This window comes from Pantherophis guttatus, chromosome 1 (assembly GCF_059756535.1).
Source record: "Pantherophis guttatus breed Tessera chromosome 1, ASM5975653v1, whole genome shotgun sequence".
In the NCBI taxonomy this organism is placed as follows: domain Eukaryota; kingdom Metazoa; phylum Chordata; class Lepidosauria; order Squamata; family Colubridae; genus Pantherophis; species Pantherophis guttatus.
In genome coordinates, this window is record NC_142063.1 from 157,550,996 (window position 1) to 157,576,652 (window position 25,657).

At 35.8% G+C, this 25,657-nt stretch overlaps 1 protein-coding gene across 3 annotated transcripts in view; it reads right to left on the minus strand.

Moving 5' to 3' along the window:
• The window catches only part of ZNF385B (zinc finger protein 385B), a 267,317-nt gene that overhangs the window by 25,151 nt on the left and 216,509 nt on the right, over positions 1 to 25,657 (minus strand). For all 3 annotated transcript variants that reach the window (XM_034428666.3, XM_034428674.3, XM_034428691.3), the window contains one exon: positions 7,407 to 7,569. In XM_034428666.3, coding sequence (XP_034284557.1) covers positions 7,407 to 7,569 — 163 coding nt within the window. The remainder of the gene's footprint in view (positions 1 to 7,406; positions 7,570 to 25,657) is intronic.

The following is a 25,657-nucleotide window of genomic DNA, read 5'->3' on the forward strand; positions in this document are numbered from 1 at the left end:
TCACTCATTCTCTTATCCTCTATATTGCAAAGCAAAATACAAAAATGTGAGATTCAAATCTGCAGTCCCTTTATTTCGAAGAGTATTTGTTTCGATTTAGAATATATAATCAAAGGACCCCGTTTATATTTAATAAGTGAATAATACATTTCACCTTCATGCTACCTGAATATTTAGGCACTCATTTTGTTTCATAATCCATGAATCTGAGGGGCTCGCATGTTTAATTCAAATTATTTTATACTGAGAGGATCTATGATTTCTATTACATAAGGACAATTTCACATATTAGTATTGATATACTATCATCATCATGTAGTCCTTAGTGCTTTTCTTTGCATCTTTAAGTCAGTTTTACCTTTAAAGGACTGTTTTGATTAGTCCCTGAAATTTTGGGGGCAAATTTTTTTGGAAGTGGCTTGCCCTTGCCTCCTTCCTAGGGTTGAGAGAGAGTGACTGTCCAATGTCACCCAGCTGGTTTCATGCCACAAGTGGGACTAGAACTCCCAATCTCCTGGTTTCTAGTCTGGTACTTTAATGACTGCACCAAACTGGCTCTCCACTTGTGCTTTGGACAGGTATAGATTGAGGTCAAATTGTAAGTTGTTTTATTTTAGTGAGGCAAATCTTCTTGCTATCAACCTTTCCTGCCCAATGTCTCTTTTTACTCTTGAAAGTTTTATTTAAACATTTACCCTATAAAAAACAGTAGTTGAACTTATGAATACATTATCTTTATATCAACAGGTTTTCAAATTTTTGTTTCCTAAAAAAAGATTTCATTAATTCATAAGCATGTTTGCTACAAACTTTAATCAAACATCACTTTGCCCTTCAGATGTGCATGGACTTTTGCCTTCATACTCTGATCATGCCTTTCCAAGGCACCTTGTAAAGAAATTAAATGAAGGATTCTTGAGTTCAGCTTCACAAACAAGCTCTAGGATAAATCAGAACATGTACAGTTTATTCAGAAAACAACGTAACTGACACACTGACAGGATATAATTCCTAAATAAATCTGGTTTAAGTTCCCCTACTACAACTATAAAGAATATTGGGAAGCTTTGGATTTGTCACCAATTATCACCTAATCTATTTTGCAGGCTTATTATAAAATTAAAATATAAAATGTTTACATTTATATCTCTTTTGAGCCTTGTTATTTTGTAATCTGTATTTCATGTGAAAGGGAAAGGGGAGGAAGTTATGTTCCATGAACAGGTAGTCATCGCCTTACGTCCATTCAGTCAGTCAGTCACCAGTGAAAAAATGGGTATGTGATTGGCCCCCAAAGTTTTGACTATTATAGCACCCTCCCTTGGCCTCTCTCAACTCATGTGTGTCCTGTGCTAGGCCTCTTAAGTCTTCCTATACTCCCTCCCCGCTCCTTGTGTTGAGTTCCTTATTTATGTCCAAACTCTTTGGCAATTAAGCGTGGTGTGAATACATACATACATACATACATACATACATACATACATACATACATATATGTATATATATTAGAGCAATAATTCTATTAAATCAGCCACCATGACAGGTCCTTCTATAGGACAGTGGGGCATCTTGTATTTTGCTTAACAAGGCTAAGCAGCTTGGAAATAAATTAATGAGAGGCTTAATTTGATAGCTGATAGTATCCTTTATTTTTTTCAGAGCTGGTAACTTGATAAACTCTAACAACGTTTTTGTTTAGCTGTTCTATTATTTCATTGAAGTTCTTCCTTTCTGATGATCCTTTAGCTATTTCTGTTCTTTATAAAAAAAATACCTTCTCTTATTTCTCCAGTTCAACTTGTGTGGTATTTCTATTTTTTTTTTCTATATCCAGTACTGATAAAGACCGAACTTATTCCTTCTCTCTCCTCATTTATACTCATATTTTTGTTGCTGACACATTATTTTCATTACTATCCTTTATTTGCCTATTTAGAAATAAAGCCCAGAGGGGGGAAAGATACAACTTTACTATACACAAGAGATAATATCTAGTGGTAGTAAAAAAATTTAGATGGCCAAAATGATTTCAGTTGTACCATTAATATAATACTGTATATGTTACCTCCAGACTTTTTCATTCTGGTTTTATTGCTTAACAGTTGTCTTCAAATTACAGTGTATTATTTGTAATATTCCAGTCCCACCCGTGAAAATACAGTTTCATTTCTATCATCTTTCTGTCTAAAGGTAAATGTAATTGACTTGTGCTTGTAAAATCACAGTGGTAGATATATGGGGCCAGGCTCTACCTTTAGCCCAAGTGTGATAATTCCTGCAGTTATCTCAAAAAGGTGACTATGGGGAGCCAGTGCAGCAGACACCTGGCTGAGTTCTCTAAACTGGGTTCTACTTTTCAGACAAGGTTGAATAAGCGCCCTCATCAGTAGTACTGACGGAAGAAGGTTTACTCGCCAACCCAGCCAGTTCATGTCTGTAGAATGGGGAAGGGTGTCTTTGTTTGTGTCAGATTAGCCCTGGCAGTTTTTACCAACTAGGAGAATTTCCTTCTGTCTCTCTAGATTTATTCAATGGATGTTAGATAGAAATGTGATTAAATGGATATGAGCTCCGCTATAATTATCTGCTTGATATTCTCAGCTTCCATAACTTGTATACGACTCTAAGCCTGAAATAATTAGTAATAATCATTAACTCTTCTTGTAAGCTAAATTAAGTTTATATTTTATAGGTGTATGCGTGTATCTATGTACACACACACACACACACACACACACACACACACACACATAAAGCAACTATTTGTAAGGAGTGGACTACCTGCAACCTTCAGTTCTTCAATTATTGAAAAGTGGCTACTTAGTATCCTTCCATTTTGAAATTGAAAACTGCAGTTTAACCCCCAAAATAGGCCATTCAGATTAAAAAATAAATAAAAGAAAAGAAAGGTCTAAATATCTTTAGAGGAAGAGTTTAGAAGAAACCTATGGCAACCTATGGATTGTGGTCACATCCATTTTATGGATCTCAGGCCAGTGGTGGGATTCAATTTTTTTAACAACCGGTTCTGTAGGCGTGGCTTAGTTGGGGGTGTGGCTTGGTGGTCGTGTGACTGGGTGGGCGTGGCTAGCTGGTCATGTGACTGGGTGGATGTGGCTAGCTGGTCATGTGACCGGTGGGCGTGGCTATCTGTATAGGGACTACAGAGGGCTGAAAAAAGTCATTTCTGACTGGTCCTCGCACTTTTGATCGGTCCTCGTACTTATGACCATCCTCACATTTATGCCTGTTGTGGCATTCTTAACAACCGTGTCACTCATTTCACAACTGCTTCTCTTCATCATGGTGACAAGATAAGGCAAAAATGTAAAATGTGAGGACAGTCGTAAGTTCAAGGACTGGTCAAAAGTGCGAGGACCAGTCAGAAATAACTTTTTCAGCCCTTTGAGTAGTCCATATGCATAAAAGGATACAGCAATAGAGAGGGATGAAGGAAGGGAAGGGAAATTAGAGTAGGAGTGAGGGTAAGAGAGGAAGAGAGGAGGAGAAGGAGAAAGGAAGAGGAAGTAGGGAGGAGAAGAAGAGGGGGAGGAAGAGAAAGTAAGAAGGAAAGAAAAGAGAGAGTTGGTAGGTTTGAGGAGAAAGATTGCTGTACAATAAAAAAAGATGAAAGGGAAGAAAGCCAACCACAAACAAATATAAAGATATTAAGATAAAGAATGAATTGTTAAACTTTAAAGAATAAAAGAGAACAAATATGAATAAATAACAATAATTAGAAACACACATACAAACATACAATGTATTTTCTTTGAACAGAGTATTTGGCCGGTTCACACATTTAAACAGTGTTTAGTCATTTCAATTAAATTTACAATTTCTATATTTCCTTTTTGCCATATTTATTCCTCATCTATTTTTGTAAAAAAACAATATTACCCTTCATCCTCATCTCTAATCTTAATCAAATTCAATTTTTCCCTTCTATTCTATATTATATCCCTTCCCATTGTCATCTATTTTTATAACCATCCTCACATTGGTTAATATGTAATATTACAGTTGTTTAATATAAATTCAACATTTTAATATAAATCAATTAGCTGTATAACTATCTTTTTTGTATATTAATCAATATGAACATGAATATTCCAATTATTTCCATGCAATCCAATTTCTTACAAATCAATTAATTATATTTACCAATAATAATAAACCAAATAATTTCCCCCATATATTCCTCCAAACCACAACTTAACCATTTCTGCTTTCAACACAATATACAATTAATAGTATCTCAATTATTACATTTCCCTAGTTAAATAGAGCTTTTTTTCTTTTGTGTTTTAAAATCTTGAACTCTCCTCTTTTTCTCTAAATTTCCCATTGTTTGCACCTACCTTTTTTGATGAGGAAAAAGAAAAGAAATCTACCTGCCTAATTTTCCAATGTTGCAGCAACAGCAAAGCCAACAGCCTGCTTTACTTTCAGTTTTGTTTTTCAGCATAGCTAGTGGAAAAAAAACTCTGCTCCAGCAAGCAGCAGAGCCCTGGGCAAAACAGCTGAGAGCAAATCAGCTGAGAGTCGGGAGCCGATCTAATCAAGGGCTAATTAGCCTATGCTGAAGCTCCACGGGCCAATAAAATTACAAAAAACACCGAACCGTTTGTTAAATTGCTGGCTCGCCTGCCCCTTGCCCACCACTATTTATTGGCAATAAATAGTGGTGCGGAGGGGCGGGGCAAGGGGCGGGGCGAGCCAGCAATTTAACAAACGGTTCGGCAGAACCTCCTAGAACCAGCAGAATCCCACCACTGCCTCAGGCTCTTAAAACCTATCTTCGTAATTCCTGATGTATGATAATAGCCTTCAATTCCTGCAAAGAAGAGACCAATGTTACAGGTAGTCCTCAACGTACGATCAAAATTTTTTTTTTTTTTTTAATTTGATTTATATGCAGCCCTTCTCCGGAGACTCAGGGCGGCTTACAGTGCGTTAAGCAATAGCCTTCATACTTTTGTATATTTTATACAAAGTCAGCTTATTGCCCCCACAAACTGGGTCCTCAATTTACCTACCTTAGAAAGGATGGAAGGCTGAGTCAACCTTGAGCCTGGCAAGATTCGAACTTACTTTAATTGCAGACAGCTGCAATTGAGCCCAAAATGTATGTTGCTGAGTGAGAAATTCGTTAAGTGAATTTTGCCCCATTTTACGACTTTTCTTGCTACGTTTGTTAAGTGAATCACTGCAATTGTTAGATTAGTAACACCAGTGTTAAGTGAAACTGGCTTCCCTATTGACTTTGCTTGACAGGCAGTAGCAAAAGGTGAGCACATGACCTCAGGACACTGCAACTGTCATAAATGTGAATCAGTTGTCAAGCATCTGAATGTAAATCATGTGACCATGGGGATGCTGCAATGGTCAATGTGAAAAATAGTCATAAGTCACTTTTTCAGTGCCATTGTAACTTCAAATGGTCACTAAATGAATTGTTGTAAGTCGAGGACTACCTGTATTATGAGTCTGCCTCAATTTAAGAAAAAAATATATTTTTTACTCATTTAATCCATGGTGATGTAATCCAGTTCAGGTTATTTGTGATTCAATTGGTGATCCTGATATACCAGTTATATCTATAACACAATCTCTAACTTGCTTCATGCTTCCTTTAGAATAGGGGTGTCAAACTCAAGCCCGGGGGCTGGATCTGGCCCGTGGGGTGCTTAGATCTGGCCCGTGGGGCTGCCCTGGAAACAGCAAAGGACCGGCCTGTGGTGCCTCTGCCAGAGAAAATGGAGTATGTGAGGACCATGAGCGGCCCTCCCGAGCTCCGTTTTTGCTAGCAGAGGGTTGCAGGAGACTGTTGCAGCCAAAAATTGAGTTCGGGAGCCCGTTTTCACTGGCAGAGCACTCAGGCCACCACAGGAGTCCCCAACATGAGTGATGTCGAGCTGGCCATGCCCACCTTGGCCACGCCCAGCCCAGCCCCCGAGGTCAAACACAACCCTGATGCGGCCCTCAATGAAATCGAGTTTGACACCCCTGCTTTGGATTATATTTATAAATTTACTAAGGGAAAGATCAGAATAAATTTAAAATCTATTGCATTTTCTCCTCCCTCCTCCGGTGTGGAACCAATTATATTTCCATGGTTAGATTTACAAAGAACTGTAATATTGTGGATGATGCTTGAACTTTACCGTGGATTATAAGATTACACGGAAAGACCATTCCACTAATTATCAAGTGAAATACAAGAAATATGGGCTTCTTAAAGTAGAGAAGAAATAGTAAACTAAATGCTATTACCTAGAAATTCCAGATTTATTATTGTGATTCAACCCTCCCCAGAGACCCCCAGGAGCATGCTCATACAAAAACACTTTTCTGCCCTCTAATTCATTATTTTGGCCCCCTTGGAACACTAAGCTAGCAAAAGCATGTCTCTGTGAAAATTAAGAGTTTTTGTACATTTCTCAGCTGCACACATATAGCTGTGACTGCTGGCACAATTGATCACTGGATTTAGAGATCAGAATTGTTGGTAGCTTCCCCACAGTCTTTTTACTAGACTTCTTAGCTTTGATTCTGCTTGCCAACTATGGGGAAGCTCAATTATACCCACTCTTTCAACTAACAGATTATGAGGAAGGGGGGGATCCTTTAGTTTTTGACAATAGTGGAGCCTAAAAGTAGCAAGAAAGATGAAGGTTAACATATCCTACTCATAGGAGTTTTGTAAGTAGCCCTTGTTGAGTGCCAATATTGATAGATTGGAGACAACAGGTTTGATCTCTGATATTATATTAAGACTCTGCAATAAGATATCTGTGAAATATTGCAATGGGTAATGTGATTCAGGTTGCATTCATTCCCACCTTGGGGAAAAATGGATCCTATTCACCTTTGCCTATATAAATTAAACTATGCTATTTTTAATAATTAGCCCAAGATGAGGCATAAGTATGTATTAACTACCAATGGCATAATAAAACAACTGATATTTATATGTAGGAAAGAGAATGTGCTTGGGGCCATTTAAAAGCAAACAGCATCACATTGATGGCTAGTGGAAAATACAATAATATATCATCTCTCTTTATCCATTTGAGAGCTACCACTGGAGGCAACTTTTAACACAGATAGCTGAATCACTCTATCAGCATCTCTCTATTAGATCTGCTATCAGTATTTGCCAATCACTGGGCAATGACTAAAAGTTTAATAGATATTCAGTAGGGAAACAGGAAGACCAAGTGAAGTTTCATAGGGAATCTGACCCACCAGTTTTAACAATCACTTTCTCTTTCAGAAAGGAGAGCCTTATACAGTTTTATTACAAATATTGGCACTGAAATAGACAGAGAGCATCTAGACAAAAATCTCACATAAATCAAGAAGGAGAAGCAAAGAATGTATAGAATGAAAATTTCATTGACCTGATTTGTTAGAGATGTTGGCCGGGACCGGCGTGGCAGAGCCGTTCATGTTAGCCATTGCGCTGTTCTTGGAAACACTTGCTTTTGGTCTAGTTTTCGTTGCTTCTAGTGCTTTGACCTTCTTGGCATGTTTACTTCCTTTGTAGTGGGCCTCAGCCTGGCTCTACAAAGGAGAACAAATCAGGCTCAACGTTCATACTTGATATCACTCACAGATGAGAAGGTGGAAAAAGAAAAGTTATACAACTTCCAATAAGAGGCACTACATTCTTTTGCCTAAGAAAAGTTAGTAGTGCTTCATTGTTAATATTGTTCCAGGATTTCACAAGACACTTTTCTGACTTTAACTGAGATCTTATTGAGGTACATGTATTTTCATGGATTACAGCAAAAGGATCTACCTCCTTATTAGTTTTTGACTTATACTCTACTATAGTTTTAACCCATCGTAGGAAGTTAAATGAAATTAGATTTGGAAATTAGATATTTATCTGACTATAAAGAGCCCAATTTTACTTCCAATTAGAATACATTTCTATTGAAACCACTATGAGTTTGCATAAGATTATAGCCTACTTATTTGTACCAGACTTTCTGAAAGCACACTTGCTTGTTTATGATGGTGTGTGTCTATTATTAGTCCTATACAGTACAGTTTTTATTTTACTTAAAGATAGGTATCCTGTCCTATGTGCAAAATTACATTTGCTTCTGATATTACTTTTATTTTACTTTTTTTAAAACATGGAGGCATAAAGCCTCTTTTTTCTATTACATAAACAATCCACCAGGTATTATTACACAACATTGAGTAAAATCTACATTACATATGGATAGTCTACTAGCACTTTAAGTACTATATACTTCAAATATGGTTTTGGCAAACGATTCTTATTAAAGAGCCTTTATAATATTTGCTTGCTAGAAAGTCAGCCTTACTGAAATCAGAGGAATTTCTTTTTGGATAAACAAGTTTAGTATTACTAGTTCATAAATTCCAATTGATTAAACAGTTTCCCTCCTTCTTTGTATGATACTAATAAAATTGAAAACCTTGTAATAGTTTTAATAATCTTTATTGTGGTCCATATTTTGGTGATAGATTATTATGTGTTTGCATGTACACATATAATTTTAACTTTATTTTCTGTGCAGTTTTAAATAGAGAACATGATTGGCCCCAGAAGTGGGTTCTATTTACCTTTACTAGTGGTTTGGAATGGGGCCGCGCGCAAGTGCAGAAGCTTCTGCGCATGTGCAGAAGGATTTTCATGATGTCAGGGTCAGTGGGCAGGGCCTCCCGCCAGTTTTACTACCGGTTCTATAGAACCGGTGCGAACTGGGGGCAACCCACCACTGATTGGCCCTATAGAAATACAGTGTTTTCTTTTTTTTTAGAACAGAAAATGTGTTTGGTATTATTTGCTTCTTAATCTAACTGCTGAATCTTAATGTTTTACTTGATTCTGAAGATAAGTTATTTACATGTCACAAGGATTGTTACTGAGCACAGATGTATGCAGTATGTGCATTTTCCTTTTCATTCCATCTGTTTGACTTACACCCAGGTGGTCAGGTTGCCTTATTACGTGCGGTCCCAGAGTGGCTGTTCTGTAGCACCTACTTGCACTCAAACTAATTCAGTCACCCTTTCTATAGCAACATAGTGTTAACAGCACCCTGAAGAGTTTGGAGTCTAGCAGAGGTGCTGAGAAAAGCTTTCATGCTTGAAAGCTGGCTTTCAATTTAACACAAGCAGTCAAGAGGCTGTATTCCTAATGCATGTCAGCCATGGCATTATTCTTAGTGGCAGATTGCATGACACAACAAACATCTTGTGTATTGTATTTCTTTCTATGTGTGTGCCACCAAAGTCTGGTCATACTTTAAAGATAGGTATGATGTTTTTTTTTCTTTCAATTGCCATACAGAGGAAGAATTATTTAATAAATGAAAGTGTGCTAGAGTATTATACACAGTACTTATGTATTATATAATGCACTTGCAATTATAATTATTATAAAGTTATATACAATTTTCTGTTGTTCAAGAAGCAGTGGACATGTAAGAGCAGTAGTAAACTTGTCTATCACTGCAATAGCAAGCTAACTATTTGTTGACCAAGAATAGCTATGAAATCCTGAATTGTATAATAAAAATTACACTTAAGATGCTTTCAGACGCTACTTTTATTATGCAACCATCCTGCATTGTTCATTAAATTACATAAGGTAATTCACTCAGACAACTCTGTCGTCCATTGGAATAAATTCCACATTTCTCTAACATGTTTTTCATTGTTTTATTTCTATTAAGGAGAAAACAGAGTCGCTGCACATCCTTTGAGTGGTAGCTATAGGAACCATTTGTCTGGAAGCTCTTCTAACTTGTCCCTCAGGCCCAGCTATTTTTTTCTATTCCTGCCATCACATTTCTAGGCACTGTTATTGCTTTTAGCTTTCTAAAGTAAAAAAAAGGACTATGTGCTCTGTGAATAGCATATGTAAACCGACTGTGTCAATAGATATATCAGTAAAGGAAGAGAGGAGATGCGGGTAGACCGCTCTAAAACAATTTTCTCTCAAGAATTTTACAAAAATGACAGCAGAAAGCAAAAAGTCCCCAAGTGCCTCTTTTAACAAAATATTTTTCTATTACTTCCTTTTCAAATGTCAAGGACAACTCATATGAAATAAATTGGAGTTCTCCTGGTTCATTCATTACCTATAAGGAGAGAGTAGAGCAATATAGCATTATTAAAGGTAGCTTCAGAGCCACATGGGAAGCAATCTGAACTCTCCACTAATCAGTCAATAGTGGCCTTGGTCACTTTCCATTAAACCAGATCTGCTTGCACAAAATCCTGCCCTTGAAGCTGAGACCTCACCTCATAACGTAGGGTCAACTGCAACAATGTCAACAGTGTCAAATTCATACTGTATGAATTTGAAGCCATGTCTGCTTATACCCATATAGAGACTATTCTTCTGTTCATTACCCAGTGATTCCGTGTCTGTGGTCTTCCCAAGGTCTAACACCATTAATCAAAAGATGGCTGAATGGATTATGCTATGTTTTACTTCTGGAGAAAAAAAAAATGATTGAAGAAGTGGTAGGTTAAGACAGGAAGGCTGCGAAGGAAACTTCTGAACCTCTTGTAAACTTCTATGAACAAAGCAATGTAACTGTAGAACACATTCTCCATTTGGAATATTTTTTAATCCAGACTCTTTTTTTTTGCATTCACATTTATTTTGAGGGGTTCCTTATTTCCACAATCCTATCTCCAAAGATGATGCAACTTCAGGAGATGTGGCTCTTCGAAAATTAAGCGTTGAGATTCTCTGAGCGCAGCTACTCATTAAGTTTAGAGCATATGGATGGGTAGTGTAAACCACGCCTCTTTCAGTGTTTTCACTGTAACTTCATTCACAGAATAGCCTGCTCTACTAAAAAGATCCGAGGGCAGAATAAGAAACTACAACATGATAAGCAGAGGTGAACCTGAGACAAAGGGTTACTCCATGTAGAGTTCATGTAAAAAGCCTTTCTACTAATAGTTGCAATGAGTGCAATATTAATCTTAAACTACGGCTGGCTTTGCTTCACTTCATTCAATCCTCATTTATTTTATGTGAAATCTGTTCAAAGGACTCAAGTCCAAACAAATTTAAAGCTAATTATAACCTCATTTACATAAAGACGTAGTACAATACTATCCATGATTACTTATAAACAATTCTATTAATTTTATTTTGGTTCTTTCCGAGATAAGTATGTGCATAAATTGTTCTAGACATCCAACTGATAGACACTTCAGTGCTAATTTTTTTAAAAAAAAGATAAGAAAATCTATATTATTATCTTGAAAATGGAAACTATCACCAGTCATATTTTCAAAGCATTAAAAACTCACAGAAATTTTTAGAAAATGGAATATAGAGATCAATCAAAGCCCGACCATCTTATGGATTCATTATTGTTGAAAATTGCATATTACTATCTACATACTATCTACTATATAAGTAGTACTGTTTCTTAGCCATTATGATTATGGTCCCGCATAGTGACTAGTAAATTCAAATATTGCCTTCTCTTTTATCCCTCCCTCCCTTTTTGTAATCCTTCTGTACAGATAGTCCTTGACTTATGACCACAATTGGGACCAAATGTCTGCCACTAAGTTATGAGATCGTTAAGTAAGTGGTGCTCAAATTTATTAAGCAAATCCAGTTTCCCACATTGACTCTGCTTGTCAGAAGCCACTGGGAAGATTGCAAATGGTGATCATGTGATCCTGGGATGCTGCAACTTTAATTATATGCTCTATTTTTCTTTCTATTCCTCCAAGCAATCATATAATGTTTGCGGTTACTGAAAATTTACAATGATCATATATTGGGTATTCTATAAATGAACATAGTTTCTTAATTTTGCATATTTTACTGCAAGTATATAAGCAACTAGTTCATCTCTAAATTTTGAAAATGTAAAGGCATTTTTTTAATTGACAAAAATTATTTAAAATGATTTTCAATGGCGCATAAAGAGCTTAACTACTATTATTGTCAGATCATATGATTTTTAGTTATTTTTTATTGGCTTCCTGAAATAAATTACTGTTTCTTTTACAGATAGTCCTCATTTAGTGACCACAATTAGGACTGGCAACTCAGTCTTTGAGCTGAGGAGTCATTAAGTGAAACTGCAATTGAGTATATAATCTTACTTCAGCTTTCCTTTGCTTTATAAACCTGTAAAGATCGTAAATGCAAGGACTGGTCACAAAGTTACTTTTTCATCACTGTCATAATTGCAAATGGTTACCAAACAAGTTAGTTGGATTACCTATATGTACAGATTGGTTCAGGCATGATGGCTCAGAAGTTAAAGACACTGAGCTTGTCAGAGCAGGTTCAAGGCCCCAGCTCCTTGCAACGCGTGAGCTTCTATTACTTGCCCCAGCTTCTACCCACCTTGCAGTTTGAAAGCATGCAAGTGCAAGTAGATTAATAGGTACCACTTCGGATTATAATTACAAAGTAAAAACTAATACAGACTAAAAAGAAAAAAGAAAGAAATAGAAGGCATAGAAAAGACAAAAAAAGAGAAAGAGAAAAAATATTAAGAATATCGTAAAGAAAAGAAATATATAAAGAAGTGCCTTTACCCTTCAAGACAAATATAAATAATTTTAATAACTTCGCACCTTTTTTAAAATGCACTAGATATCTTCTTCTCATATCCCATCCATTAACAAATCCTGTCAAACAATCGTTTGTTATGCAGAAAACTGCTGCATAAAATTTTGATCACTGAAAAAAATTACAATGGCCCGCATAAATAACGATATGAAAAACAGACATAAGTTACCTTTTCTTGATTCTCACTTTGAGATGTTTCTTTGTATCCTAGTGCAACTTGTTATTTTTTTTCACCAAACCACCATTTCCTTTCCTTCATTGCACAATAAAACGATACACAGCAAATGTTTTACTTACAGCTGATTCAGAAATAGTGATATAGACTAAGAGTTACTGTGCTTTTAGTAATACATTGCTCTGAAATCTATTTCCACTATTCAACGATGGAACCTTAACAAATACTATTATGTATACAGCCTGGTGCTTGCCTTCCTCAGCTGTGACTAGACTCAATAATGACATGCAAATTAGCCAATTCCCACCCACTACTCTTGAAATATGCACAACACAAAATATCTGCCCATTTTCCCTTTGATTAATCTGCCCTTTTAGCTTCACTCCAAGGCTGAGAAAAAGAAACAACACACATTTGCAACTGAAAAAAAAAAACCCAAATCAAAGCATGAAATTATGTACAGAAAGTAATCTATTTTCATAGTTATAAATATTTTAGATTTGCTCTTAATAAACAATAGCTATTTCTTTTTAAACTGGTTCATATGGAAAAAATGAAAACCTCTCAACTGTAAAATTTTATTTAAAGCTGAGGTTGATCTAAATGAAAAAAACTGTATTCAGAAAGCATTGCTGATTGGGTCATTGTTATAGATGATTTCTTGTTTTGGCTAACTATAAAAATGTAATGTAAACGTATGAAACACAACAATCTGCAACTATTAGGGACAGATTTGAAAAAGATTAATCAATTTCATTTTTGGATTAAATGAATAGGCCTTTAATAGACTATGTAATCAATCAGTTAATCTAAACTACTGGCTAGATCTGAGTAGATTTGGAATAATTTTGTTGTCTTCCACAGGGAAGAAAAATGTCAGAGAATTGGAAAGAGGACAATATAGCAAGGAGATTTGGCTTTAAACTATTGGCTGATGTTATTATTGAATAATGACTACATGTTGTTCACAATGATTCTAGCTGACAGACTGAAAATAATCTCGCAAGAATTTATTCATGAGAATCAATGTGTGGTTTTCCCCCTTAACTAAGTAAAGGATAATGTTACAAATGTGTTGGACATTTTGGAATATTTGAAGCAATATAAAGCAAGTTGCTTTGATCTTCTTAGATGCAGAGAAGGCCTTTGACAATTTGAACTGGGCTTTTTTGTTCAAGGTTTTAGAAGATATAATTAAATAATTTTGTTATCTACAAATATTGATATCCTGATCATTGGATTCAAAACTTTCAAAGTAATGGCAATACCGTGTATATGTAAATTTGATAAATAAATAACAGAACTATTGCAACAATTTAGCAATATTTTATTTAAAAGAACTTCAAACTTCTGTACTAGCAGAAAGGGTATTCTCCAAAATTATTTCTTATAATTGGCACTTAGGACCCTATCAACTCCAGCCCCCATGTCTAATAGTCAGGGATGGTTGAAAATCCAACTGAATCAGTGAAGCATGATAGATTTCTTGCATCTACTCTATATGTGAAGAAAATAAAATAAGGATTTCTGGGGGCAACGTAAATATTAACTGAGTACAGTATTTGCAGGACTATATTTTGAGGACGTATGTCAAAAATGTTAAATGTTATTCTGCATGCAATTTGGTAGTTGTGTACTTATGTTGTAGGATCCAATCTGGGTTGGTCACTGAGACCAGAGGTTTTGTCTTCTGAGCTTTTGGCCTGGAGCCCATCTTCAGGGAACTTCTCTCTAGCAGAGTGTGTGCTGTTCTATATGTGGCATTTATATGGTGCCTGTTGTGAGTGGCTTTTTTATATTATTAGATGTATTTAATATTATGTATTATTGGATGTATCTTTTTATGTATGCCAACATTGTTTAAATGTTTAACATTACAAACATAACTGCTATTATTTCGTGTATTTGTTTTGTTTGAGTACAAAAACTGGATTCCCTTTCAGTGTATTATGTCAGTGTATTTTGTTTTTCCTGCAGTTGTGAATCAACTTGTCTGAACCCCAAACCTGAAATGGATTTGAGGCTATTTGAACTCATTCAAAGAGCATCTCCTTTTTTGCTAGTGCCCCTGCTTGTGCATGTACATGCATATAAACAGCAGGAGGAGCCTTCAAAGCAGCTATATGAAGCCCATGCCTACTTTAATATTTCGATAAGCGTACTTAGCTTCTGCCAGCACACTTTGCAAAACATCCCTTCTGAATTCTTTATGCAACATTATGCCACCATATATATTTCCCAGCGCATCCTCCACCTATTAGTTATTAACAGCTGAAATTGATTTATGGAAAAATAGCAGATTGAGTTCTCTTGATAGGTCCAGTTATTAAACTGACTAGAAAATGGGCAAAGTGCAAAGACCTACAAGTGCCCCTGAAGTTTACTTCCACCAAGAAAATGATAGGGAGGAGAAAAAAAAGCCCTGGGCTTAAAAAACAAAAACCTGGATGAAATGTACAGAAATTAAGAAAATATGAAATTTGAATAATGAACAAAGAGGCCCTTATTTAAACTGTCTTAACTACAGCCTGGAAAAATACTTGGCCTTTTCTAATGTTTCCTACTTTCCCCGCAGTTATGAGATATGTCCCTTGTGGTCAAATTTCAAGCAAAGTGTAGATTTTGCTAAATGGCTTCTTACGGGCCTATCAAGTAACACCTACATTCTGGAAAACAATCACCTCTATATGACGCCTCAGATGAAAAGAGTTCTGAGGCAGCGGCTGCTCTAATTTAGTGCATTTTCAGTATGGCTCTTTTTACAACGCAAACCCAAATTTGGGAAGTCATCAAAGCAGACTGCAATATGTGAGCATCAGCAGTAATTTAATTCTGTTTGTCTCTCTTAAGGGGGAGCTTGTGACAGCCATTCTACCTGTGTGGGTTTTTTTGAGAGGGCAGGCATATTCTCCCATATTACAGAGAACTGAACTTTATCCAATCCCTCAAGGTTGCTGCGTGCAACCCCATCCTGTCGTTTCCACAGATCAGTCAGGCCAGCAGGTTTTTTTTGTTTTTCAACTGACTAACTGGTGGGCTTCTGAATCTGACTGTGTCTCTCTGGGGGCTAAGGCTGGGGCAGAGGTTTTTTGATAGTTTTCCAAGTAGAAGATAAAAAACTTTAATCAATTCGCAGACAAAATAGCTCTCAGTTCTGGTTTCTCTACACCCTTTTGACCCTCATCATATTATTTCCACCCATTTTATTTGTATTCACATTAGACATGCAGTCTCAGAGCAGTGGGGAATAGAGTGGGGTGGGGGTGGGATGCCATAATGTTATTTTATTTTTGTAAAGAAGGAGACAAAGACAATTTTTTTTATTAATTCACAGCCAGATACGTGGGATTTGTGCAGAAGTGTGTTGACCTGTGGACGGTGCCCAAGAGATGCAATTTGTATATAGAAGGGAAAGCTGATTGCTTGGTTTCCTCAAGAATGAAGCATTAATTAATATGTAGACAGGTATGCCCACAATTGAATCGGTACAAATGTTAACATAGATCAGAGAATGGAAAGAGAAGAAGAAAGAATTCTGAGTCGTATGGAGTCTATTTTTTTCCGCTGATCGTTCTCTGATGCCCACTTGGTTGGAGATACTAAAAACAGAGTGCAGAAAGAACCATCAACTATCTCTGCCTGGAGGGTGTGGAGGGAAGACCAGCGCTGCCCACCATCTTCTCTCCACCCCAGTTTTTACTGCCTCTTGCATTTATTGCCCCTTGCATTAACTAATTAACGTGAAACAGATTATTAGTGAAAATAAGGTGAACCCAGGAAGCATAACCAGATGAATGTTGCAATAGGTTAACTGTTTCAAATGGAAAACGAAAAACTTTGTTAAAGGCTTTGTTAAATAGCTGGTTTTGAAGATAACTTTCAGCACATTATGCCCCTGCAGCCTGTAATCATGTAATATTTCTGTCATGTTGGAACTGAAGCGTTCATCATTTTGTCAGCTCTGCTTGTAAAGCAGAGAATTACCTTCACAGGCTTTTTGAGATTTATGCTTTTAATTACCTCCTATCTGCTTCAATACCTTCCAAACTTAAAGAATCAATATAAATAGACTTTTTGAGGGAGGGGGCACATTTGACAAAAATCCAGCTACACAACTGACAGACATTTGACATTATTTGACATTATTGATTTTTTTCTGGGGTTTTAGTACCAGCTGACATTTAGTAGTAGTAGTAGTAGCTGCTGTTTAAATCTGGCTGCTAGAAATAGTGCAGGCAATAAATATCCATAAATTAACAATTTGTAACAATTGTTGGAATATTAAACTATTGTTCCATTGTTTTAAGGACTCCTCCATATGCATTATTTAGTATTGGGCTTCAACTTAGGGTTAGGTCAGGGGTTTCCAAACCCTTTCAAGCTCAGAATATGTTAGTTTTTTTAAAAAAGAGTCATGGAACACCTGATCAAGATGCAAAGCAAATTAGTAATTATGTAATGGTTTGTTTTTTAAAAAAAATGGGGAACCTTACAAATTTCTTATGGAACCCTAGGATTCCAGTTAACATAATTTGAAAATCATTGGGACTGAGACTCCTAATCAGGTTGTTTTCAATCTTAGATACTAGATATCTTTCTTAAGCCCCATTGCATGTAGTGCTACATGCACACCTATTACTACACACTTAGTAGTACACAGCTACATGCATACCTATGAGTACACAGTTGATATTGTCAACTTTGCCTGCACCAGACATCTTTTGGGAAGGTAGGATGCCAAACTGAGCTCTCTCTGGCTTCCTTCTTTAAAGTCTAATTGGCATTTTCATCCCATTCATCTACTTAGTGAGTGTATAAACAATAGAATTTGTGGACTGCAATGAGTTATATTTTTCCATTACTTGACATTATAGAGGTGTTTCAGGGCCATTTGGCTTTCGACAAAACAGCTGGTGCAGAGCATAGCTGTCATGGCAGATGGTAATAAAGCTGTACATTCTTGAAATTGAGCTAGTTGTGATTGTTTTCTCCTCTGTTTTTATTTGAACTACTCTGTTGGTGAACACAAAAAAAGCATAGAAACATAACAAAGGTTTGAGTAAATTCTGATGTTTAGAGTAAAATCTCTCAAAAAAGAACACAAAAGATTAAAAATTTTCTCCACATTTTAAGTATTAGTTCAGGTCTAAGAACAAGGTTTAGCTCCCACTATTTGCATGGACAAATGTCCGTTAGCTCAATCTATTTCTGGTGACAATCAGCAGCTCTTCCATGAATACTGTCCATCCATTGTCTTGTCATTCATTCATTCATTCATTCATTCATTCATTCATTCATTCATTCATTTCCTGCCTTATTTTCATAAATAACTCAGGATGGCAAAATATAGCTAATACTCCTTCCTCCTTCTATTTTCCCCACAACTCTCTGAGACAAATGGAGCTGAGGGAGAATGACTGCCCCAAAATCATCCAGCCGGTTTTCATGCCTAAGGCATGACTAAAAGTTACACCTTCACCACTACACTAAACTGGTTCTCATATATCCTCCAATTTGCCAAACATAGTTATTTCTTTTTCTAAGCCATCATATCCTCCTATTTCCTATTTCCTATTTCCTTTTCAATTTCTGCTTCTTAATCTCTAGATACCGATCATTATTTTTTTCTTCCAGGACCAATTGATTGGTTCTTCTTGTAGTTCATGCCCCTCCTAGGAACCTTTTCCAATATTTTAATATTTAACATTAACCCAGATTTTTTGCTTTCCATTTTTACTTTCATAAGAAGCTGAATCTTTACTTGTGGCTTAATCCTAACTGCTTTTTTTATTTCAAATGAATGTAGCTTCTTGTTCATTGTAAAGGTTAGTCAGAAGAACAATAATGTGTTCTGCTATATCTATTGACCTTAGTGTGCTATATTCTGATGAGAGCTATACAGTAGCTCTGCTGTGGTCAATAAAGGAAATTCCTTCATTAAATTATCTTGTCATCTCCATTATCCATCTTATGTTCTCTATCTCATTTGGTGTGTGTTTGTCTGTTGCTTTGGTATTTCTCTTTCCACACGCACAGTTCTATTCTTCATTGTAAGACATCGCACAAAATGTTGCTTGTGTGACAAACTGGTACAATGGATTGGTTAGGCGCATTATTCTCTTGTATCACCTTTCTTTGATATAGGCATTTATACCAATCTTTCCCAATCTCTAGAGCAGAGGTCTTCAAACTTGGCAGCTTTAAAACTTGTGGACTTCAACTCCCAGAATTCTCCAGCCAGCATAGCTCTAGAATATAAGTTTTGCTGTATATCTGTGGATATAAAAGTGTTAGCACTTAAGCTGCAGTTTGAAAGAGTTCAATATTTGTTGGATTTGTCTCTGTGCTTTTTTGTTTGAGAATTGTGCTCTATCAGAAAATCCATTATTAGAATATACCTCATTTTCTAGTGAAATCATTTCCATACACATTCATTCATTCATTCATTCATTCATTCATTCATTCATTCATTCATTTGTTCGTTCTTCACTTTCTCTCTCTCTCTGTCATTTGGCTCGGTTAGATCTTTTTTATGATTATACTAACTTAGCCACACATTTCCCTCTAATTCTTCTAAAAATATCTCATTTTCCTTTCTTGTTATTATTTACCTATTTGCTGGCATTCTTTATTGATACATCTTTTACTGTCTTTTTTGCATAATGTTAAAAACCTGCATGCTGTCATCCTTCTTGTTGCCCAAGGCTTTCATCTTTTGTTTTTCTTTGGTTATTATGATAGCTTGTTCTGAAAACTACTTGGATCTTTTTTTTCTTTGAACTTTTGTTCCCTCCCCATCCCTCTTATCTGCCCATGGGCTTCTTAGTTTCTTCTTTGCATAAATTAAAAATTTTCAATCTGTGCATTACATTGATTTGATATTCTGACTAAATGCCCTCCAAATTAAATCCTGCTGGCACAGCTACTGTCTTTAATGTTCTAAGTTTAACTGGTGCTTTTGACACCAATAATTCATGGTCTGTTCCACAATCTGCACCTGGAAATTTCCTGGCCAAATTGCACTTCCTTAACTCCTGTTTCCTATCATATAGCTAATTTAATTGTGATGTTGTCCATCTAGTTATGTTCAAGTGTAAGGACTACTTTTAAGTAGCCTGAAGTAGGAGTGCTTGGCAATGAAGAAATAATTTGCTATATAAGACTCTATTAACTTACCTCCTGCCTTACTATGTTTATGTAATCCAAATCTTCCTGTGATTCTAGGTTCTTCTGTTTCTGGCATTCTAATATCCCGTTTGCACTACTATTTTTTCCAGTTGTTGCCTTTATCACTACTAAATCACAGAATCTCTCAGTATTTTTCTCCATCGTGTCTGGAGTAGAGATAAATTTATATAATAATCAAAGTGGCCATTCACTTATTTTCCAGATATGATCTTCTTGTTTATGGAATTATAAAATCTGAAACGTATTTAAAGAGTAACTGACACCAAATCAATTAAATCAAGAACATAAACATTTACTTTTAAATGCTAACATGATATACTTTAAAAAGAAAACTTATACAATATCAAGATGTATGTATATAGCCATCTATCAAAACTTAATTAAGTAGAATGAATTGCAACTTTTAAAAAATACCTTTCCTACATATCCTCTCCTGATAGGACTTCACTTGTACTGGTCCCAACCCCAAGGGAATAATTAATTATTATTACTTTATATTTAATTATATTTAATTATTTAATTATTAATAGAAGTCAGTAACGGTTTGTTACGAACAGGTCATGCCAAACAAATCTTATTACCTTCTTTGATAAAGTTGGACCAAGGAAATAAACACTGTGGTTACAATATACTTAGATTTCAGTACAGGGCTTGATAAAGTAGGTTATATCCTACTTCTTCATAAGATGGAACAAGATGGAACAATGCAGGATAGACAATACCACTACCAGATGGATCTGTAGTTGATTGACCACCTGTGTTCGGCATGTAGTATTCAATGAAACTCAAGATTCAGAAGGATCTTGACAGACTTGGACCCTAACCAACAATATATAGTTTAGTGATAAGAAAAATAATGTTCTGCACTTAGAAAAAAAAAACAGATGCACAGGTACAGAATAGGCAGCATCTGGCTTAGCAGTATAAGAGGGTTCTGGGTATCCTGGTGTACTACCACTTAAGTATGAGTGTGCTACAGTTAGCAAAAAAGTCAACACATTCCTAAGCTGCATCAACAGAGGAATAGCATCAAGATCAAGGAAAGTGACAGCACTGCACTATACCATATTGTTGAGGTCACACTTGGAACTCATCCAGGACAACAATAGTCACAACAATATAAAAAAAGATGCAGAGGCCCCTGAAAGAAGAAACAGATGATAAGGGAGGTTAAATCCTATGAAAGGACTAGGTATGTTTACCTTAACAAAGAGAGGGGAGGTATGATAATTGTCTTCCAATACTTGAAGAGCTGTCACAAAACTGAGTGTCAATTTATTCTTCATAGCACCTGACGTTAGGACAAGAAGTAATAAATAAAATTTCTTGATAGTAAGAATTTGTATGCAATGAAACAGTCTGCTAACCAAATTTGTGGGTGGTCCATCACTGAAGATTTTCAAGAAAATATTGGACAACTATTTGTTCAAGGTGGTATGAAGACTCCCGCCTTAGGTAGGGGATTGTACTAAAAGACCTCCAAGATCCCTTCCTGCCCTATGATTTTATTTATTCTATGAATAGTCAAGTTTATAAACCCTTTCCACAGGTCAACATAGTTGGGGCCAACAAAACCATGTTAAACATTTTTGTTATTGTTGTTGTTCTGTTAGTTGTCTAGAGTAAATTAGAAATAGGAAGGGTTTGGTAGAATAGAAAACATTAATAAGGAGAATGATAGAATATGAAAAATATAGATCCTGTATAAGGTATTATGATACTGTGATGATCAACTGCCATTTGATGTGCCCTGATTTTCATATTGCCGTGATGGCAAACCTATGGCACACGGAGCCATGTCGCCTGGCACACAAGGTGTTGTCCATTCCTCTTCTGGGTTACTGGCGCACATGCGCATGTGACAATCAGCTGGCCTTTGTGTGTGCGGCAATGCCGGAAACTGGACAAGCTGATTTTCTGTTTTCCAACGTGAGCATGCACGCCGGCCAGCTGATCAGTGCGTGTGCATGCGCGGCAGTAACCAGAAGACTTTCTTGCTGGTGTACATGTGTGTGCCGGAAACCAGAAGTACCTTATCTGGGGCACGCATGCCCCCTGGGCAGCTCCTCTTCCTGGTCGCGGCCCTGACAAATGCGAAGTGCTCCCTTTCCAGGACTTGGTGCCGCACGTGAATGCATGAGCTCCCTTTTCGGCACTTGGTGCCAAAAAGGTTCGCCATCACTGTCATATTGCATCCAACCCTAAAGCTTTTTCACCATGTTTGCTGAAAATTTATGGCTTAATTTCCCATTGTTATTAAAGTATTAAAAATAAGTTACTACTGTATTAACATTGAATAACATAAGCTTACATTTATGCCATTTTAACTGAAATTTTGTTGTTGGAAATTATCCCATGAAGTGGTATGGCAGGATACAGGTAGTCCTTGACTTACATTCATTTAGTTAGTGACCGTTTGAAGTTACAAGACCGTTTTTCACACTTATGATCTTTGCACATGGGAAGCCAGATTGAGTCAATAACCACATTACTAATTTAACAATTGCAGCGATTCACTTAACAACTGTGGCAAGAAAGGCTGTAAAACAGGACAACACTCAGTTAATAACTGTCTTACCTAGCAGTGGAAATTTTGGGCTCAATTGTGATTGTAAATCAATGACTACCTGTATAAATCTAAGTCTTAACATAATTCATTATAGCTTATATATAAAATGTGGTTTGAGCTATAATATTAGGACAATTCAAAATGAGCACAGCATGTGTAAAAATCTGAAACTCTGTTCCCAAACCCAGGACAAAATATGAAATCCTAATTCTGTTACTGTATGTAAGCTGACAGCACTGCATTTAGCATAGTTTGTCAATCATTTTTAAAATCTTGGAATAGTGTTGCTTTGTGATGAAGCCCTGTGGCTTCCAGCAAAGTTGTTCACAAAAATGGAACAAAACAAACAAACACCCTGAGTTTCTTTGTTTGGCATTCTTGGGAAACCTAGTACATATTACAGAGTGATCAGAGATATCAAACACTCGTAGACAGGAATATCCTGAACTACTTCTGGTTTGGAAGATGCTGTCAACCCACCCTTAGAATACTACTGTGCTGTTTTCTGCAGGGGAATAGAATGATCAGGTATTCTTCACACCTTTGTCCCCTAGTCAAACATACCTGGAAGAGATATGTATCTGAAATCATTTGTTGAACAGAATGGCAAGCCTTTCCTTAAAAAGAAAGGGGAAAAAAAGCAGAGACGACATGACCGCCTAATAAAATTTTAAATGTCCCTCACACTTTGATGTTTTTGGTCAATTATTTTTCCATTATTTACTTGCTTAGTAAAACCTTCTGTTTTCTCATTTTTTAGGGAAGCTTTTGCCCTTGATCTCCTAAAAGGTCTAAGAGTTGGTTATTCAGGTCATCTCAACTTTTAATTCATAGCTGTGACTGTGTAGAGAGCTATATTGTAGTTCTTTATGTCACTTTACACATCTGTATTAATGTAGTAAACAGTATTAATGGCAATCTCAGTAAGAAGCCTAGTGCTGTTTTAAATGTAGTACACAAGATAATTAATTGCCCGGAGGTTAACTGCTGAAAGAAAAATTAATTAGATGGAAACCTTTTTTGTACTTTTAAAATACTTTCTTTACAGCAAGAACACATTAGAATTTACGTTGGGCTCTATTGTAGAAGTTATATTTAGATGTTCATCTAAGTTATTCCTTCCGATATGATATAAGTCACACGTGTTCAAAGTACAACTCTTATTTTGGCTCATGCAAATATTTGAATTAGAGATGGGCAATCTTTTTTGGTCTAAAGTCTGATTTAGCCTCATTGTGGCATGCTGAGGGCTGCATTCCAATAGTGAGCAGGGTGAAACCTACATTAATATTTAATAAATTAAATGCATGAATAAATACATTAAAAATTCTGTTTCTTAATGCGATCAGCCAGCCACATGTTTCTAAAAAGTCTAGAAAAAGATCATGAACATCTTAGATTCATATATATATATATTCTTTGCATTCTTTAACAAAATGAATATAAATCTTGCTACTGCTGCAACTCCATCTCTCTCTCTCTCTCTCTCTCTCTCACACACACACACACACACACCTAGCTGTATTTCAGAAGAACAAAGGAAGAGCTTTATGTTTACCTAGAAGTCATAATTTCTGACTAATCTCTAACGTAACAGAAATTTTGGATACGCTATCAAAACAAAAATATCATGCACATATTCATGTTATGTCAAATCATATTTTATGCTATTAAAGCCATTCGAGCACCATGTGAATCCATCCTTGTTTAGAGTTAGCATCCTATAAAGATATAGGAAAAATTATTTTCCAAACATTTTTAGCCAACCCCACCCTCCTGCAAGCCATAACTGCAATAAGAAAGAATCATCTAGCCCATAAGAATTAGTGTGAGGAGAACAGTTTTCAGAAATGGTGCACAAACAAAGGGTTAAGTGGAAGTGCAGATGGAGAAGAAACCTAAGGCAGCTCAGTGATTATTCTCAGTGGGCACTTGCTAAATATTACAGGACAGCAGGAAATAGATGAATGAAATGGATTTGGGATACACATCAATGTAAATCATTCTGAACTTGACTGTAAAAAATATGATTTCTTTAATAGTGTTTCAAAGTCTGGAATGCTCTATCTGATCCAGTTGTCTCAGCTACAAATTTTCACAGTTTCAGTCACAAATTGACTTCTGTGAATCTTACTTCATACTTAAGTGGTCAGTAGAGGGGGCAAGCATAAGTGCACTAACGTGCCTATAATCCCTGTCATTTTTTTTCTTTTATTCTTGTTCTCGATTTTGTTTGACAAATTCTAATAAATAAAATAAATGTTAATGAATAACGACCCCCATCTTCCCTGGGGCCATGGTGAAAAATGTAAGACCCAGAAGTTCAACAAATTTCCAATGCTACATATTTCCCAGCTGGAATGGAATTACAGGTAGGTGGCAATTAGGGTGACTTCAAATAATATAATATTCAGTTTAGTGTGAATTGTAAATAGATACCAAGTTGTGTTTAATGCAACCGAAAATTCAGTTAATGTCTGCCTATGGCACGCAGAATTGAGGCAAGCGCATGCACGGTTTTATATACTAATAATCTTTATATGTATAAAATGGAGAAAAAGAAAGATTCTGTTAGAGTACAAGTTTAGAATGAAGAGGTTTATTACTTTACAGCAAAAATTTGATGTAATTAAACAACATGAACATGGTCCAGGAAAAGCTATAATAGAACAAGATATTGAAATGTCTAAGTAAATGGTAGAATTTTTTGGTTATATTTTGCTTTATGTAATTACACTGTTTAACTTAATTTAGAAATTTAAATTAGAAGTACATACTTTTTAATCATAATTGTAATATTCCATTAGTATACGTATAAAATATTTTGTTTACAATTTTTTTACTGCCTGTTATTGAACTGGAAACAATTGCCATATTTTCCATAGAAATATCACTTCAAGTAGTACAGATTTGAATAATGTGACCTTTTCATGGGATTCATTAACCGACTAGTTATTTTCAAGATTTACTTCTGAATATTTAGTGTCATTGTTAAAGTAAAAGCCAAATATAAAGTTAGAACTGTGTTCATAAAACATATTTTTAAAATATTTTTTGTATTTATTCATTACATTTATTTGGTTAGCATGTAATAAACAAAATAATTTTTAATTAC